This window comes from Kryptolebias marmoratus, linkage group LG5, assembly GCF_001649575.2.
Source record: "Kryptolebias marmoratus isolate JLee-2015 linkage group LG5, ASM164957v2, whole genome shotgun sequence".
Lineage (NCBI taxonomy): Eukaryota > Metazoa > Chordata > Actinopteri > Cyprinodontiformes > Rivulidae > Kryptolebias > Kryptolebias marmoratus.
The window spans coordinates 12948078-12965151 of record NC_051434.1 but is presented as its reverse complement, the minus strand read 5'-3'; the positions used below and the strand labels follow the sequence as shown (position 1 = coordinate 12965151).

The following is a 17074-nucleotide window of genomic DNA, read 5'->3' as shown; positions in this document are numbered from 1 at the left end:
TATCTATCTATCTATCTATCTATCTATCTATCTATCTATCTATCTATCTATCTATCTATCTATCTATCTATCTATCTATCTATCTATCTATCTATCTATGCTTATTGTTTGTATTTTTGTAACAAATAAGGTGAAAATATCATAATGTAAGCAATTGTTTTAAATGCAGTTGATATTTTAATATTATCTGAGGACCCATACTTGCTGCTTCAAGACCCACAGTAGGGTCTCGACCCTGCCTTTGGGAACCACAGCTCTAAAAAATGTCTTCAAAATCTGATGATGATGATGATTCTTTTCGCTGATTTAAACAGCTGGGAAGCATGCGATTGTCTTCACATGACCTGTACGAATAGGTCAGCGGTGTCTTAAAGCCATCCTCAGAGCTGAGGTTGAGTCGAGAGACAAGAAACGTGTTAGTTTAGTCACAGTCACCCACCGCAGACCAAACCCAGTCCATATTTGTTCTGTTTGCTTTAGCAGGCTGCCGGTGTTCAGAGGAGTGTCCAATCTGCGCGCACACACACGCGCGCGCTCAGGCTTCTCCTCTCTGTGTGTCTCTGTGTGTGTGTGTGTGAGTGTGTGTGTGTGTTTAGCAGAAGCAGACAGACGGAGGTGAGGCGAGGAGGAGCTCCAGCACCACTCGACAGTCCGCGTAAAAGCGAGAGGCTGCTGGACGCGCTTGGATTACCCGGACAGCCAGTCAGCGCGTCTGCGCTCCCACCTCTCCGGTCCTCAACTCAGTTTATTCTTATATATTCTTATATATTTTTTAAATACTGGACACCTGGGCAAAGCAGCATGAGTAGCGTTTTTTATTTCCTTGGATAAAAAAAGAGAGGAGAAAAAAAAAGTTAAATTTAAATATATGTATATATTTTTTTCCCAAATCGACGCGGCTTTAAACAGAAGCGCAGAATCTGGGAGTCGTCCTGTGGAGGGACTTGTCTCATTCTCCTCCGTATCTAAACCCTTTTCACTGGAGCTGCATCCTCCTGAGATCTGTAAGTCACGATCCGAGGGCTTTTACTCTCTAACTTTTTTTGGGGAAAAAGAGATTTGTTTAATGTCTTGTGGTCTGCGCAGGTAAAGTCGTGGAATTTTCATTTTGGAGATTGTTGATGCCAGATGAACTGCTTTGACATTTTCTCTTATTTCTGCTTCAGCCAGGGGTGTTTTTTTTTGGTTGCTCAAGTAGCTTGCAAGAGGAAAAAACAAATTAGTTCAAATGTGACTCATGTAGTTCTTCACAGCTGTTTTCATGCTAATTCTCAAGGAGAAACTTAAAAGTATGTTTACTGATCACATACCTTACAGTGAGTTTAAGATGCAGACAATCACTGGTCGCTCTGAAGGAATTTTGATTGACTGTGTTTAATTGAGGTGAACAGTGTTCTGCTTTTTGCTGAGTAAAACTCACATTTATGCAGGGATTTTCTGGAAAGGAGTACAAACTGTGCAGACACGGCAGCGCTGGGTTCTTTCTCTAAATCTGCGTGACCTCCTCTTCGAAGTCTGTGAGACGGGGAGAAGATGATTCCTGCACATTGCACGCACTCATGATTGGCATTGTGAATGATTGTGCATTCGCAGCCTGAACCTGTTATTCAAAGAATAAGAAAAAAAATGACAATGCACAAGAATGATCATAATGACTATGAAACTTCAGCTCAGGATGCACAAAAATGGCCCAGTGCGAAAGTTAAAGGTGAACGCATTCACCCTCTCGGTTCTCGCTCTTTTAACTGTAATATTTGAACATAATCTCTGAACGGGAGACTTAGGCAGCTTGTGCTCTCTTTCAGAAACACTGTCGACTTGTGTTTTATTTTCACGATTAACTATCACCAAAACCTTCCTCGTCTCCTCTTTGCACAGTCGAAAGCAGCTTCATGCCTTTAGCTCCACATCGATTATCTTTCCAAATTCACAGAAAGGGGGGGAAACAGGCATTCCTTCATGGACCCACCGCCCACAATCCAGAAATGGAACAAGCCAAAATTGTTGCTGCATGCTGCTTCATTTCAGTCTCCAGTAATGGCCCAAAAAAAGCTGGATAAAGGTTGCTTTTAAAGGGATTCCTTTGGGCTTTTTGGCCATGTTTAGAGTAATAGCTCGCGTCACCAGGAGTTTTATTAGGGGGCTTAATCTGCTCCAGTGCGCTGCTATGACTGCAAGCAAGAAGCACATAAATACAGAGCTCTGATATGCACATGCTGCGCAACACAGAGGCGGACAAGAATAGCAACAAGCACACTATCGCTGTCGCACGAGGAGAGAGAGGGATTCAGAATCGGCCCCGAAATGAGCGAGGCAGCCATGAGGAGATCCCTGCAGACAGGCACTCCGAGATACTGTATGTAAAAGTGCCCTGCGGTGACTTGGACTTCTGCTGGCAGAGAGTGGGTCTGCTTTCTGGCTGTCTAAGATAAAAAAAAAAAAAAAAAAAAAAAACGTCACTCATCATGCCACGAGCGATCTGTCCGACTGGCTGCGGGTTGACCTGTCCGTGTGGTCAGCAGAGCGGCTGGGCGCCACACGTTTGAAGGAGAAAGAAGAGATGCAGAGAAAAAGGAAGATGGGTCTTTGAAGGATCAAAATGTGAACGATTTGCTCTTTTGGGTTTGATTTCAGTGGCGTTTTGCATTTTCAGGAGGCAGGGTTTTAACGCTTTGACGCCAGTTCTGCATCTTCTGTGTGCTTTGATATTTCTGTGACACGAAGGTCAGTCACCACGTGAAAACAAAATTTTCACACTGCACAGATAAAAGTGCACAGCCGCCGTCTCCTTCTTTCTCTTACATCCACACGCTGTTATGTAACTGACACCTATCACTCAGGCATCAGCAGGAGTCTACGACCTGATGGTCTTCCTTGGTAATAATAAAGCTAATGGTTCATGTTTTATTCATGGGCACAAGAAAATGGCCCTGTATGTCACGCTTTCTGTGCATGTGAGCCTCATAAATGAATCTATCACACTATCAATTTGCTCTGTAAGGACGTGTGACACTTCTCAGGCTGCTTTCTTGCTCAAACAAATTACGCGGATTACAATCAGGATTTGTCAGAGTGGAAAACCTCTCTCTGTGCTCGAGCCAGTTGGATTGCACAGACAACACGCTGTCAATTAATAACTCTCGCTGGTGGTTTTGGGATCTTTAAAGAATGACCAGCCAGGCCCCACGTGTTCCAAGAAACCAAAAGGTCCCTGAAAAGATCCAAAGTTCCCCATCCCCTTGTTAGCGAGCCGCACATCAGCCCGCGACAGATCCAAGAGTGCGGGATAACCTTTCCGACTGTAAGCGTGGCGTCTGAGTGTAAAGTAAAGCTTCTTTCATGCCGCTCGAATCACTTGGCAGCACACAGCTGGATCTGTGTGAGGCGATAAAGACATCTCGGCTGAAACTTTTGGAGCAAACTGGACTGGACCGGTTCGTAGGCTGGGATCAACTCTCTCGTTTCTCTCGTGTGAGTCAGATATTAACTTTCCTCATGCGTTCATTCAGACCCTTGTTCTCAGTTTTTTTTTTCCATGAGAGAATCTGGTGTGGTGAAATTTAATTTCACAGTCATCTGTTTCAGTGTTCCCCGCACCGTTAAGCAGTTTGCCAAGTGCAGGTGGCTGGATTTAGCGCAGAAGGAGCTTGCGGTGTTTGGATGCAACTCGAGACTGAAATTAATGAGAGGAGAATGTAATTATCTCTGCATTGTTGTTCAGGCGATACCAGTGAAACCATGCATTTTGTGCTGGGATTTCTCACTAGTGACTCCACAAAAACTTTCCAATATTGAACAGATGAAGTGCTATCAATAGGGGGTGCTAGAATAGAGCAAATAGCTGATAGCTTTGAAAACAGATGGGGTGAGTAGTGAATGTGTCTTTGTGACAAAGACAGATGTGCACAGACTGATTTCTGCACGATAGCTTCAGTGTTTATCACTAAAAGGTCTTTGTGGCACATTTAACTTCTTATAACGGTCCCTCTAAAAATGCCTGAATTCAACGAACTGCACACCTGGGAGCAAAACGACAGTTCCCAGTCTGAAACAATAAGATTTGTTGTTATCTTTACACCAGTCATTGAACAAACAAGGTTTAAAGGGAATTTGTTAGAATTTGTCAAGCCCTTTATTAGCTTTGTGTTATTTAAAGAAAGCTTCTTATTATCACATAACTGCTTGTGTCTGCTAAGGATGAATTAAAACACCCCTTTCACCGTTAAATTGGGGGTTTTAATGCTAATTCAGGCCTTCAGAATGGTTTTCAAATGTCCTCCAGGAAATTGTTGGCCTTCTTGAATACCCAGAATTGTCTGTTTGTGCCGCTGTTAGTAAGTGGCTGCAGACAAAAAAACTAACAATTACTCTAATGACTATTATTAACAGTACATAAAGCTGTAAGTCAGCGTGACATGTGCGATCAGAAGACTTTATCTGGTAATTCAAAAACGATGTGACGAAACCCTCTTAAAAAACATTCTATTGACTGTCTAAATGACAGGAAATTGACCAATTTACTGCAGGAGCTAATACCGTACCAGGTCTGGTAACTAACTTCTAATGTTCATATCTTCTGATATGTTTTTTTCAACTTTTTTTCTGTCCAAACCTCTGTCTTTGTTAAGTTTTATTTTGTTCATCTCTTATTTTCGCCATCTTTCATATTTCCTTGTCTTTACTCACCCCCATGTTTCCCCTCGTTCTCTCTTGCTCCTGTCCTCCACATTTCTCCCTCATCCTTTCACCCCTTTATTCTTGCATCTTGCAGGAAAACGCTTCTCGAGGGGTTGTGTGAGCCTTAATGTCAGCCTCTGGGACAGTTTTGTGTTGCTTAGGGAGACACGCAGTCAACCAGTGGACATTACTTTGGGTCATTGACACACAGGAACAGACATGTAGCTTCTCTTGGAAAGTTTCATCTTTGAATATAGAAAATACTTTTTTAGTTCAACTTAAAATTGAAGTTATTAAATTTGGATTATTCTTGGATGTCACAATCTTTCCTCTCCATTTATCACTGCAGATTTTTGCTGCCTACTTGACAGGCATCCTGATTAAACTCTCCTTGTATTTTTATGTCTTTCCCCCCCTAGAAACCTCACTATTAAAAATGGCTCAGTTCAGTATTGCTGGTCACATTCTCCTAATCTGGTGCTGTCACTCTGCACTAAAGCACCTCTTTGAATATTCCCCTGCAATCCATCAAGAGGACACAGATAATGTCCTTTTTTTTCTTACTAATGAGAAGCGGCACCACGCAGAAACAATGATACGTCAGACAAACCATGAAAAGGTCATTAAAGGATGGTTTGACAGATTGAAATGTTGCGCAAAGAGTGGCTATTTTCTTTGTTTTTTTTTCCACTTTTGTTGATACTGATCAGCAGAAACCCAAGCAGCGCTAGTAATCAGTTGTAGATTAACAATGGGTGATTACTTTCTGAGAGTTTTTTTAAAATCAACCCACTGGTTTATGAGATATTTTGCTACCAGACAAACACACAAATTCACAGACATAGGCAATTATTGCACATGATCACATGTTTCACGGTGATGGGCAAAAATCAAAAACGGTGTTTAGTTACTTTAATGGCAGTGGAAGCAGCAGCTCGGTGTTGTGAATACCAGCTACTCTTCATGTGTTTAGCTGATATTGAGGGGAGGGACTGCCTGTCTGCAGCGCTGCTGTGAAGTAGTTTCAATCGAACAAGGCAAAGATGCCACTTGGTATCAATACTGCAGCAACAAGTATCTAATTAGATCAGTGACGCCCAATCCTGGTCCTCGAGGGCCACGAATCTGCATGTTTTAGTTGTTTTCCCCCCTCGTCGGCATGTCTTCAAGTTTCAAGAAGCAGAGGAAGAGCTAACATTTGGATGTTTCTCTGCTTTGACAGACTTGATTTAAATGAATGCGTGATTAAGAGGCTTCTGCAGAACTTGAATAGAATAGAATAGATCTGTATTGGCACTGCAGACACATGTTGCTCAACAAAATTTAAAGTGCAACCCGTTTCAGTGCCCCAGCAAAAAAAAAAAAAAAAAAATCAATGTGAAAAACATAAAACCCAATAAACAATAATGCCAAAAGAGGACCCAGCTTAAGTTTTTGCCTTCAGTGTCCTGAAGCGTCTTCCTGAGGGCAGCAGCTGGAACTGAGAGTGTCCAGGGCGGGAGGGGTCCAGGGCCTGATCAATGCTCTCCTCTGGCAGCGAGCATTGATCAGACCCTTAAGGGAGGGCAGAGGGCACCCAATGATTTTTTCGAGCCGTGTTTATGACTCTCTGGAGTGTTTTCCTGTCTGCAGCCGTGCAGCTGCTGAACCACACGCACAGACAGTATGTCAAAATACTCTATTGAGCAGCGGTAGACGGACACCAGCAGAGTTTGGGCCAGAAGGCTGTTGGGCTTTCTTGACAGTTTTGGTGGTGTGTACACTCCAGGTCAGGTCGTCAGGTGCACCACTAGATGTCTGAGACCCTCTCCATCCTGTCCCCCACCAATGAAAAGTGGTTAAATTACATTTTTGGTCCTCCCAAAGTCCAGTACCATCTTCTTTGTCTCGGTGGGAACATGTTGTCATTGCACCATAACTACAGCTGCTCCACCTCATCCTGACACTGACTCATCCCCACCACGGTGGTGTCATCAGCGAACTTGATGGAGACCTTGCTGAAGAGCAGGGAAACGACTAAAAGATGTAGGATAACAGCCCTCGAGGACCAGGACTGAGCACGGCTGAATTAGATACTAACTTCTAGTATTGATTAGTATCTAAGTTTTATTTGATAACACAAACAGGAAATGTAGCGGATCAATCAGAGGGTCAGAGGTTGTCATCTGCTCAGCCACTGAAGAGAAGAGTGTGTGCTGCTGATCAGAACAGCATGTGTGTAAAATTCACTGGTTATAGGTAGCAAATAAAAGCCCTTTTCAGTTTATGTCAGAGGCATTGATGCTCTGTACCGCTGAGTAAAATTACAACAGCACTACAAAATAAAAGTCCTACTTTTTTTTTTAGCTGTTAGCTTAGTTTGATTTATTTTTGATTTCAGGTGGAATCTGATTGTATGTTTCTGTCTAAAACTACCTGTTTATCAGGCGAAACAGTCACTTTTTTTTGCAACTATAAGGCATTTTTACACTTTTATTGAATAAACAAAGGAAATAAAACACCATGGGAAGCTGAAAAGTGCCGGCATTCAGAACCAAGCTTTTGTCTTCATAGCAAACTCAACTATTTATTGTTGCCCATTTAGAACTGCAAAGATAACGGGGACGAGTTCACTTAGAGAGTAGTTCTGAGTAACAACATGACAAGATAGTGGATAAGGACACGTTTTATTAAAGGCAGCAACAGGAGGCAAAGGGCTTCTTATGAATTAATACCAATTTAAAAAAACTGTTCTTCTCAGTAAAAGATTTTTCAGATGATAAATGCTTCTCAAGGCCTGAAACAACATCTAGCAACAGGATTAGTGACCCATCGGTGGGAATAAAGGACCCCTGTGGCTCAGGATCGAACTCTGCCTCCTGTGGGGCTTGAAAGCAAAGGCCAGTGCAGTCTGTAGTAATTAATGTACTGTCAGCTTATTTGTTCCCCCTGTTCCAAGGACATTTCTCTAAGAGGTTGGTAATTTGGAATTATTTCAATATCCCTCAACAATTTCCTTCATTCTTCAGCTCTTTTCATCCTCATATTGGCTCACGGTGCCTGTGATTCACAGGGTCGGCTGTAATACCGTGGTAATCACCCCCTATTAAAGGTTTCTAGTGATTGATCGGTGGCATCCAGGGAAAGCTATCATGGAGAGTTTGGAGGCAGTGGGCGATGTTTTTCCTTCCTCTTCTGGCACACTGAGTTGTGTCAAACTCGGGTGTTGCAGTTTCAAGCTGAATGTGACCTTGCTGATTTTTTTTAAAGCAGGAAGTTAAATCTCATGGCTGAAGCTTCAAAATGCTGCCTTTCTTTAGAGCTTCAGCAGTGATCAGCTGTCATTTTGGCTATCATCAACCTCCCTGTCCTCAGTGTCTTTCATGCTGACGTAAGACAAGAGAGAAAAAACACTTGAATAATTTCTCATATTGACTATCTGCAGACAAATAGTGGTCAATAATCCTTTCTCATATTTCAACAGGTTGCTAATCAAGTGTACACACGTGTCCCAAAACATTCAAGATTCACTCAGGTTGGAATGAACGTTTTACAGAACAGTTACTGAAAGATGACCGTAGGTCAGAGGTCATAAAAAAGGGTGCTTCTTCGTGCTACAGTGAGTTACATCTGCTGAGAAGCTCCATACGGATCTATTTATGAGGCTCTAAGACGGATTTAAGGGGCTTGCTGTGTTGGAAGAAATGCCCTTTTTGAAGCATTTTCAAATGTGAATGTGCAGCTCATAAAAAAGAATGTTTTTATCTTTGCCAATCAATTTTGAGCTTTTTAAAAAACAAAACAAAAAAGACTAGGTTTAGGGCTATTTCCTTCCTTATAACATCAGGATGTACAGATGAAAGATTAGCCCGTTGATTCATTTATTCATTCATTTTATGCAGTCGGGCTAAACTGTGATTATTTAAGGTCTAAGTTAAAGTTTAATGTGCGTACCAGCAGCCTGCTTGATGTTGGGGTAACTCTCTGGCTTTGATTCAGAACTACAAACAAGCTGAAAGGGACGTGGCATCTTTTTAAGGATTTATTGATTTGCAGCAGAAAACCTCTGTCTGTTTCTCTTTGCCTTCTTTCTGTCCCCTCGCTCCTTTCAGTTTGCATCACTGCTCCTCATGTTAATTAAATTTGTATTGTAATGTTTGCTCATTTCCCCCTCCTTCATGACTCCATTTTCTTCCCCTTTGGTTTAATTTGCTTCTATTTTTACCCTCAAGTCATACCATTAAGACACTGTTGGAGAACTTGTGCCACTGTTGAGGTTATTTTTCCAGGCTGCTGTGTGTTTTTTTTTATTTTTTATGACACCACAGAGTCTTCTCGGTCTGTTTACAACTCGTAGCTCCCAAACACAGCCCGACCTCTGACCCTGCGGGGTGTAAAAGGCATTCTTTGGCCAGAGGGAGTTGTTGTTATAGCCTTTTAGCTGAGGTCCAACAGCAGAAGCACCTCTTTAATTGGTTTCCTAAAGCTGTCAGCTGCTGAGCAGTTTCTCTTCAAGCTGACGTTAACAATTCAACTCAATTCAGTTCTTTCATACTGCACAAATTCACAACAAAAGTCATCTTAGGGCACTGTACAAAAGAAGGAAACAAGACAAAATCATAATTCACTTCCAATTCCAATCAAGAGTCAAAGCAACACAAGGCAGATCCTAATGGGAATAGTTGCATGAGTGAAGCTCTCTAATAATAATGTTCAGGATTGGGGTCTTGTTAAGCTATTTTTTTTTTGTGTTTCTTTTGTATTAGGGTTTTTGTTTCTTGTTTTCCTTGTGTTTATTCCCCAGTGTTTAATTTGTTTTCCTTTCTGGTTCTGTTCCTTGTGCTATCACTCACTCTCCCTCAGTACTTCCCAAGTCAGTCTGTCAGTAACACCCACACCTGTCCCGTGTTACCAATCAGTCACCTGTTTCCACTTCCTCGTTACCCTCAGCCTTTAAAACCAGGTCATCTTCATCCTCTTCTCACTGGTTCGTTGTCACTCTCACGTGCTGTCTGGTGTTCCTCGTGTTCATTGCAAACTGGATTTTTTGTTATTTAGTTTTGTTGCTGCCACGTCAGCCTTTTGTTTTATTTTAAAGAAATTAGTTTTTCTTTTGGAGCTCTTCGAGTGTCTGCATTTTGGGTCCAAACCAATCCACCCACTAACCCTACAATAAGTAAGTTTAACGAGTGACTATACGCTCCATAAAAGGCCAGCTTGAGCCTCTGTCTAATTTCTCCCTGCAGCCCCTGTAGGAAGGTTAGGAACATAACAGACCAAAATAAATATAATATAAATAAAACTAAAACATGCTCTTTGAGTTATCTATGTTTGTGTTCTGCTGTGGATTCTTTTACTGAAAAACGAATCGTGAAATAAAAAAACCTACACTAGTTAGACATTTCAGTGAATCTTGACTCACCAAATATTTTGTTTTTGTTACTCATAAAATGTGTAAAAGCACTCAGTAACTGAGACACCAAGACCTTGAAATAATATTAAACCTCGTGGAAGATATATTAGTTTATTTAGTTAGGAGTAGTAAAGAATAATTTAAAAACAAATGCTTAATAAAAAAACAAAATGACAAAAAAAACCCAGAATTGTGGGGTCAGATTTGTTTTATTCAAAAAGGAACTTTTTAAAGTGTTCAATTTGCATACAACTAATAAAAATGAATCATTATTACAAATAAACATGTTTATGTCCTGCAGATATATTCCCGTTTCAGTAAATCAAACTTGTGCCTCGGCTGTTTTGTTTTAGTGTTAGGAGGTAAAAGAAAAATGATCAAAGATCTTTTATTTGATTCATTTAATTAATATAAATCATGCTTCACTTTGTTAAAGGATCTCTGAATAAAATCTGCCTTAAATTTATGTTAACCAAGCCCAAATATGAATAAATAATAGATTTGCTTCATCTTGAAAGACAAACAAAAAATAATTCCACATTTTAATGTTTATTCAACAAGCAGTTTTTTGAATGCAATAAATTCATTGTTATATTTGTTTGTTTTTCAGCATTTTACCCCAAAATAATAATAATAAATGATAAAATATTATTTTATTTTAGACATGGTTTGTTGTGGGTCACGGCTGAAGCTGCCTTCATTTATTATTACTTTCTATTAAATTGTTGTATTTACTATTAGAAGACTGAAAGTCTTTTGAAAAACATTTTAATGTGGTAAGAACAGATGCTGTAAGATATTGAGCTTCAGTAGAGCTATCACGATGTTTTATGATTATCTTATGTTTCTAAAAGTGCCAAAAACCAGAAAATCTTAAAGAATATTTTTTTCTGCAGAGATGTTTACAAACTCACTGGTTTCAGCCCATCTGTCACCGTGAGCCACATCTCTGCTTTCTATTCAGGCTTGTTCATGATATTATTCTAAAATTAAACATATAAAAAAATATGAATACTCTCAGAACCGAGAAATATATTTTCTTTAGTTTGTCGACTTTTTTAGTCCTCGATCATAAATGAAGAAATAACTTTTTTTTTTTTACATCAACAGTCTTTAAATATTAACATGTTTTTCAAAAGATTTTGATAAACTATAGTAATTATTCCGCAAAAATATAAAAAGAAAGTGTTACTATCTTTGTAACTTATTAAAAACAGGTTTTATTTAGAGAATATTTTAATTTTTTATCCAAATAACTAAAATGACATTACAATTGTCATATGATTTAGGTCACATTAATATTTTGACAAAGAAAACCTAATTGTAATTTAGTTTCTTAAATTATTTCATTAGTTTAAATGAGTTAGTAGTTGCTTATATAACCTAGTTCTTCCTGTGTTTTTTTTTTAAATTATATCTATACAATACAGAAACTCCACATATAAAACTAACATCAGTTTCAATTAAGAGGAATAAGCCTTAAACAAAAGTCAGCCAAATCTCTTCCTGTGAGGAGAAAAGATATATTAACTTTTAATTACCACCCGAGCACTGACAGCTTGAACTTGTAACTCATAATAAAGCTTTACAAGTTTAAAAATGAGTGTAAGGAACTCCTCATGGGGCTCATTTTCATTGCCTTATCCACTAAATGAATGAGCCGGCCGTTAATCAGTTTTATTTCAATAAAAAAGATTCCGAAGATTAATCCGCATGGCAGAAGCACAACATTTGATGCTGAAACCCAACCCTAATAGTGCCCACGGAGTTTTATGAGGCTGCCTCTAATAATAGGAGTGCACAACATCAGGCGCATCATCGTGCATTCAGCCACTGATTAGTTAATAGTGGGGCAATTTGCAGTGCACTTTGCTGGCTGTGCTCCTCCAGGGCTGAAAATGGTCGCCATCAGCGCGGCACAGATAATGATAATGGCATCCAACGCTGGACAGGGGAGGAAATGGGAGGCAGGGATTCACCTCTGTGAATGTATGTGTGTGACCTTTCCTCAATAAAACAAGACTTTTAGCCCCAGATTTCTGTGTTTTTATCTATTTTAATAAATGGTGAAACTGAGGCTCAAATAATTAACTCACTGAAGTTGTTCTAGAAAAGTGATCTGAAGTGTTTGATTCAAATTTCTTTGCACATTGCCATGAAAGGCAGGTGATTATATGATTGCCTGTGTGTGTCTAACCGTTAGCAAAATATCTCATGACAGATTTTAATAAAACTCTCATAAAGTAATCATTAGATGCATGTCTAACACCATTAACTTTTGTAGCCAACCCAACTCAAGATGGCCGCCACAGCTAATTAACCTTAGAGAACACAATCAGGGCCGCACTTCAGTCAACTTTAAAAATATTGAGCCTAAATTAGGTGTGGTAGTAGCTGAGAGTCAGTCCAAACACACTCTGAGCGCCAACAGAATCATCTACAATCACATGTATTATTTTCAAGATTTGACCAAAATGGCTATAACTTATATAATCTTATTATTATATAATTTTAGTTTAAAAACTCATGACGGGTGATATGCATTCCTTCAAGAAATGCAAGGTCCTAATTTGATATTATGTAGTTGTGAAAAGATGTCCTCAAAGCAATGTGATGGAGATATTTGCACCCACATGATGCTTTTCTACCATTATTATGGAAATTAGACTATTAATATGGCATTAAATAGTAAAAAAAATACTGTATGAGAAGTCTGGGAAAGTAGATAATCAGCTGAATAAATTTAACAAATCATAAATATTAAAACTTCCTGTTTAAGTAGTCATTAAAAGACATTATCATTGAATGGTTATAGAAGAACCTAAATGCAGGCTTCCAGGAGGTGAGATCACAAAGAAGCAATTTTATTTTTTCTTTTCAGATTCCTGGAATATTCACTTAAACCCAGGAATCCGAAGGGCAGCTAAATATGGCATGAAAAGATTGAAATAATTACCAAACCAACAACATATGAAGGTAAACAGTGTGTCTGATAAGAGCCTAAGGTAATACAAGAGCAGAAAAAGACTGATTTACTAAAACATAAATTATTTAAAACGTGTTTTTTTGTCACCAGACTGTTTAAAAACTGAGAGAACCTCTTAAGATTTTAAACTCTGGAAAGATCAAATATACATAAATGGCAAAAATGGAAATAAAAAAACTATATTTTTCAATTAATGGTTTTGTTTTTGCACAAATACTTTCTCTTTTGATGACATGCGTTCTTTGGACAGGCTGTGGTCGGCGAACATGGCTACTTGCACATGAGATGTATCTGAGTCCCGCTACCGCCAAGTCTCCGAACTGCAATCAAAAATTTACGCTTTGTTCAAGCCATCCTAATGAGGTGTTACTGCTCTGGGATGACCAATAACGGGGTAATAAAGGAGTAATCTCCCATTTGACACCACATTTAACAGGAGCCGGTGCTGAATTAGCCTTGCAAATGAAGTAGGAAAGTATTCTGCAGCCGACAGAAAATGAGGCATTTTTTAAAGGATGATGTACCTTCGAGCACCGTGGAGTCAATGAACCTTCAACAACAAGTTATACCTCACACATAAAGCATATTGGAGATTTAAATAGTATCTTGTTGTGGAAAAAATACCCAGCCACTCCCAGCTTGTGGATTACTGCTGCAGTAGCATTTGGCATTAAGGAAATGTGTACCGTTGTGGCGGAGAGCTGCATCCTCTGCTTTGTAATTAGGTCTGTTATTCAGGGACGCTAAAAAATATTCCTGCCAAAGTCTGTTAATGATTTGGGAACCTCGGCGTGGGTTTTGGTTTCATTCCAGGTAATTGTGCAGCAGCTCTCAGGCCTGTCATCGTCTGCTGCCTCCAGTCAGGGTCGGCTTTTTCACTTATCTCTCCAAACTCCCAGCATTAGTTCCTGAGCTTTGTGAAGCATTTCTTTTTTTATCCCCTCCCTTTCTCAGCATGTGTTAGTGAAACGGTTATAATTACGATAAGCATTCATATTGAGCAGAGCAGATGCCTAAAGTCAGTGTGTGTGTGTGTGTGTGAGGCTCTGGTTGAGGCTGCTGTGCTGAACAATATGCCGAGGAAGGAGTTAGAAGATCCTCCTTGATCCGCGCAGATTATTCTTCTATAGCTTAGAATAAGTCATGGTTTGCTGTGAAAGAAAAACAGTGTCTGAGTGGAAGTGTGAAAGTTGGGAGGCAAGTTGAATAAATTCCTTTTTTTTAAAAAGGGGGTTCTAATATAATAAGACTGAAGTTTTTCATGTAAAGATCTGCATCTATAAGGGCTTTGTGCACTAAGGACAAAAAGATGTATTTTTGTAACGGCACACATCAAAGAGAAATATATGCCAGGATACAATGGAAAATATTACAATAATTCTTGCTGTTGCGATGAAACTTGATAACAAAAAAAATGCCACAATAGCACTTAGACAATGGGGTTTCCATCTGCTCGAAAACAAGTCTTGATACTTCAAAAAGACATTCTTAATGTACCGTATTGTGCAGGGAGAAGTTGGCCATGGACTCTGGACACGAAACCATCAAAATTCAGAGTCGAAGCTAAACTGAGAGCAAAGTTTCACCTGTCAGCTTGTCAGGAAATTACTACAACTAATGCGCACATGTATGTTATATGTACGGCTAAACTAAGATCATTTTGTGTTGAGAAGTGACAGAGTTGCAGCTGTTTTGGTCAAACCTTAAAAATAATGTTCTGCGTGTTCCCACGTGAGATGTCACGCTCAGAATGACTCTCGGCTACAAGCACCTCAAGTTTCAGCTCAGCAGCTGTAAAATTGGCTGATTTTAGGTTATTTTTGTATTTTGTAAAAGGTTGAATCTTTTGAAGCAGGAGTTTGTGGAGTTGTTTGTCAGTATCTTACCTGTAGTAGACAGCAGTCAAAGCGAATCACAGCTAAATTCTCACTGAGGATTAAATAATCTTTCATCATTTAAAACCATTCAAATCTCTTAAAAATTAAACCAATTTAGGTGAATGCTACTTAAACTTTTGAATCTGATAGTAACTGAGTTTGCTCAACATCCACTTTGCAACATGTTTCTGCACACAGACAGTGAACAGGGATTCCAACCACAGAGACCTTAATGGTTTCAGCATGAACAGTTTTTCACCATCTGATGCAGAAGCCATCCAGTGTAGAAATTTAACACCAAGAATTTCCTTCTGTGAAACTGTTCAGGTTTGATCTGTATCAGTCGGAGGAATTTTGTTCTTGATAAAGTCCTCTTTCTGAGAAGTTTTTTTTTTTTTGGCTGGACTCCCTCTTGAGGTTTTCTTCCTGATTCTTCAAACTTAAAAATGTACACCAAACAAAACCTCGACACTCAGATAAGATACTGACTGCACAGGAGTACTCCATATATTCATACTTTAAAAATCCTTTTGAATTAATAGTTTGGCTGTTTTATTCTTTTTATAATAGGTAAAATATTATATGCATAACATGTTCCTGGAAGTACGTAAGCTTTAAGTTGGGCGCAACACTCTGAAGTGTAATCGCACGTCATCGCTCCAAGTAATAGATTTCACAGAGCATAATTATAGATACACTCTCTATCTCTCTCTCTCTCTCTCTCTCACACACACACACACACACACACACACACACACACACACACACACACACACACACACACACACACTCACACAAGCAAAGTTGAGAAATCCTTCTCATTTAATCTCCCTCGGAGCCTGAACAACAAAAAACAATGTTTGATAACCCTCGATCTTTGTTAATTTTTTTTCTTCTGCTTTTGTGTAATCTGAGATCATTTGTCTTTGTCTCAATGTTTGATGGGGATTTGTCAAAACAAGCTATTGTTACTCGGTTCCATTTAGATAAGACTACTGTAGTGAGCCTTTCTCTCTGAGCGTTTTGAATAAAATGCACATGCAGAGTTTATGCATTTACTCCACCCCACGGTTTTCTCTGCAGGCACAGAATATCAATAACGGTCATGGTACGGCGCGGGATTTATGTCAGGAGGAACTGCAAAATGCTTATTTGGTTTCCTTGAAACGTGTTTCCATATTTGCCTAAGATGATCCTATTAGGAGAATATGATTGTGAAAAAAAGGTTACAAGCACAGTGGTTGTTTTAATTTAATAAATAAAAAGGCTGTCGGTTCACGCTGCTATTTATTTTGAAGTCTTATTGGATCATACGGCGCTGGCAGTGCCCTCTGAGCTGAAATTACTGTGCCGTGGCTTTATTGTGCTTTGGCTCTGCGTGTTGCAGCAGCGATATTTCTGTCGACCTCTTTTCTTCTTTCCTCCCACCTAAAGTCGCATTTTATTTAGAATATGTGGTCCCTGTTCATGCCGGAGCTGTTAGCTGCTCCAAGGACTGCCCATCATTTTCCAGAGGAATAAGGCTCCTCTCTCTGATGCTCTTTAAACCGTCTTGTTAAAGTTTGTGTTTGAGCTGTAGGATTAGTCAGAGGTCTGCCCTCTGGGCTGAGCCCATCCTCTGGGATCAGTTCTCTGTCTGCCTGGGATCCTTGATCTAGAGGAGTTTATCTTTTTATCTTTTGTCGCGCCTCTTCTTCACTTCATGCTTCTACAAGCTGATCTGTGCCGCCGTGTTGTTCCCGGGTGCTGATTGTGCTCACAGCTCATGCTTCTATTTTCTGTTCATGTTATCGCTGCCTGTCACCCGAAGGCAAAAGGGTGATCATGTTTTTGCCCACGTCTCTGTGCGAGCGTCTGTGTGTCTGTTATCGAAATATCCTGTAAACCACTGAAAGGATTTTGATAAAACGTGGGGAAAGAACTTACTAGATGTGCATCTACAGCTGATTACCTTTCAGAGTCAACCGGGTTCAAGATGGCTGCCACAGCCAACTAAACAAAAAAACTACAAAAATGGCAATAACTCATCCAACTTTACACATATGGAGCTAGAATTTGGCGTGGTTGTAGCTGAGGCGGATTCACAACACATAAGAGACTGCACAAGAGCTGTTTAAGGTTTTAACATTAACTATTGGAGTC

At 39.6% G+C, this 17074-nt stretch overlaps 1 protein-coding gene across 1 annotated transcript in view; it reads left to right on the top strand.

The window, feature by feature from the left end:
- Positions 1-578: 578 nt before the first annotated feature.
- calcr (calcitonin receptor) overlaps positions 579-17074 on the top strand; it is a 58147-nt gene continuing 41651 nt past the window's right edge. Inside the window, exon 1 of the mRNA XM_017424664.3 lies at positions 579-1004. Within this exon, the coding sequence (XP_017280153.1) occupies positions 869-1004 (136 nt within the window). The 5' untranslated portion in view covers positions 579-868. The remainder of the gene's footprint in view (positions 1005-17074) is intronic.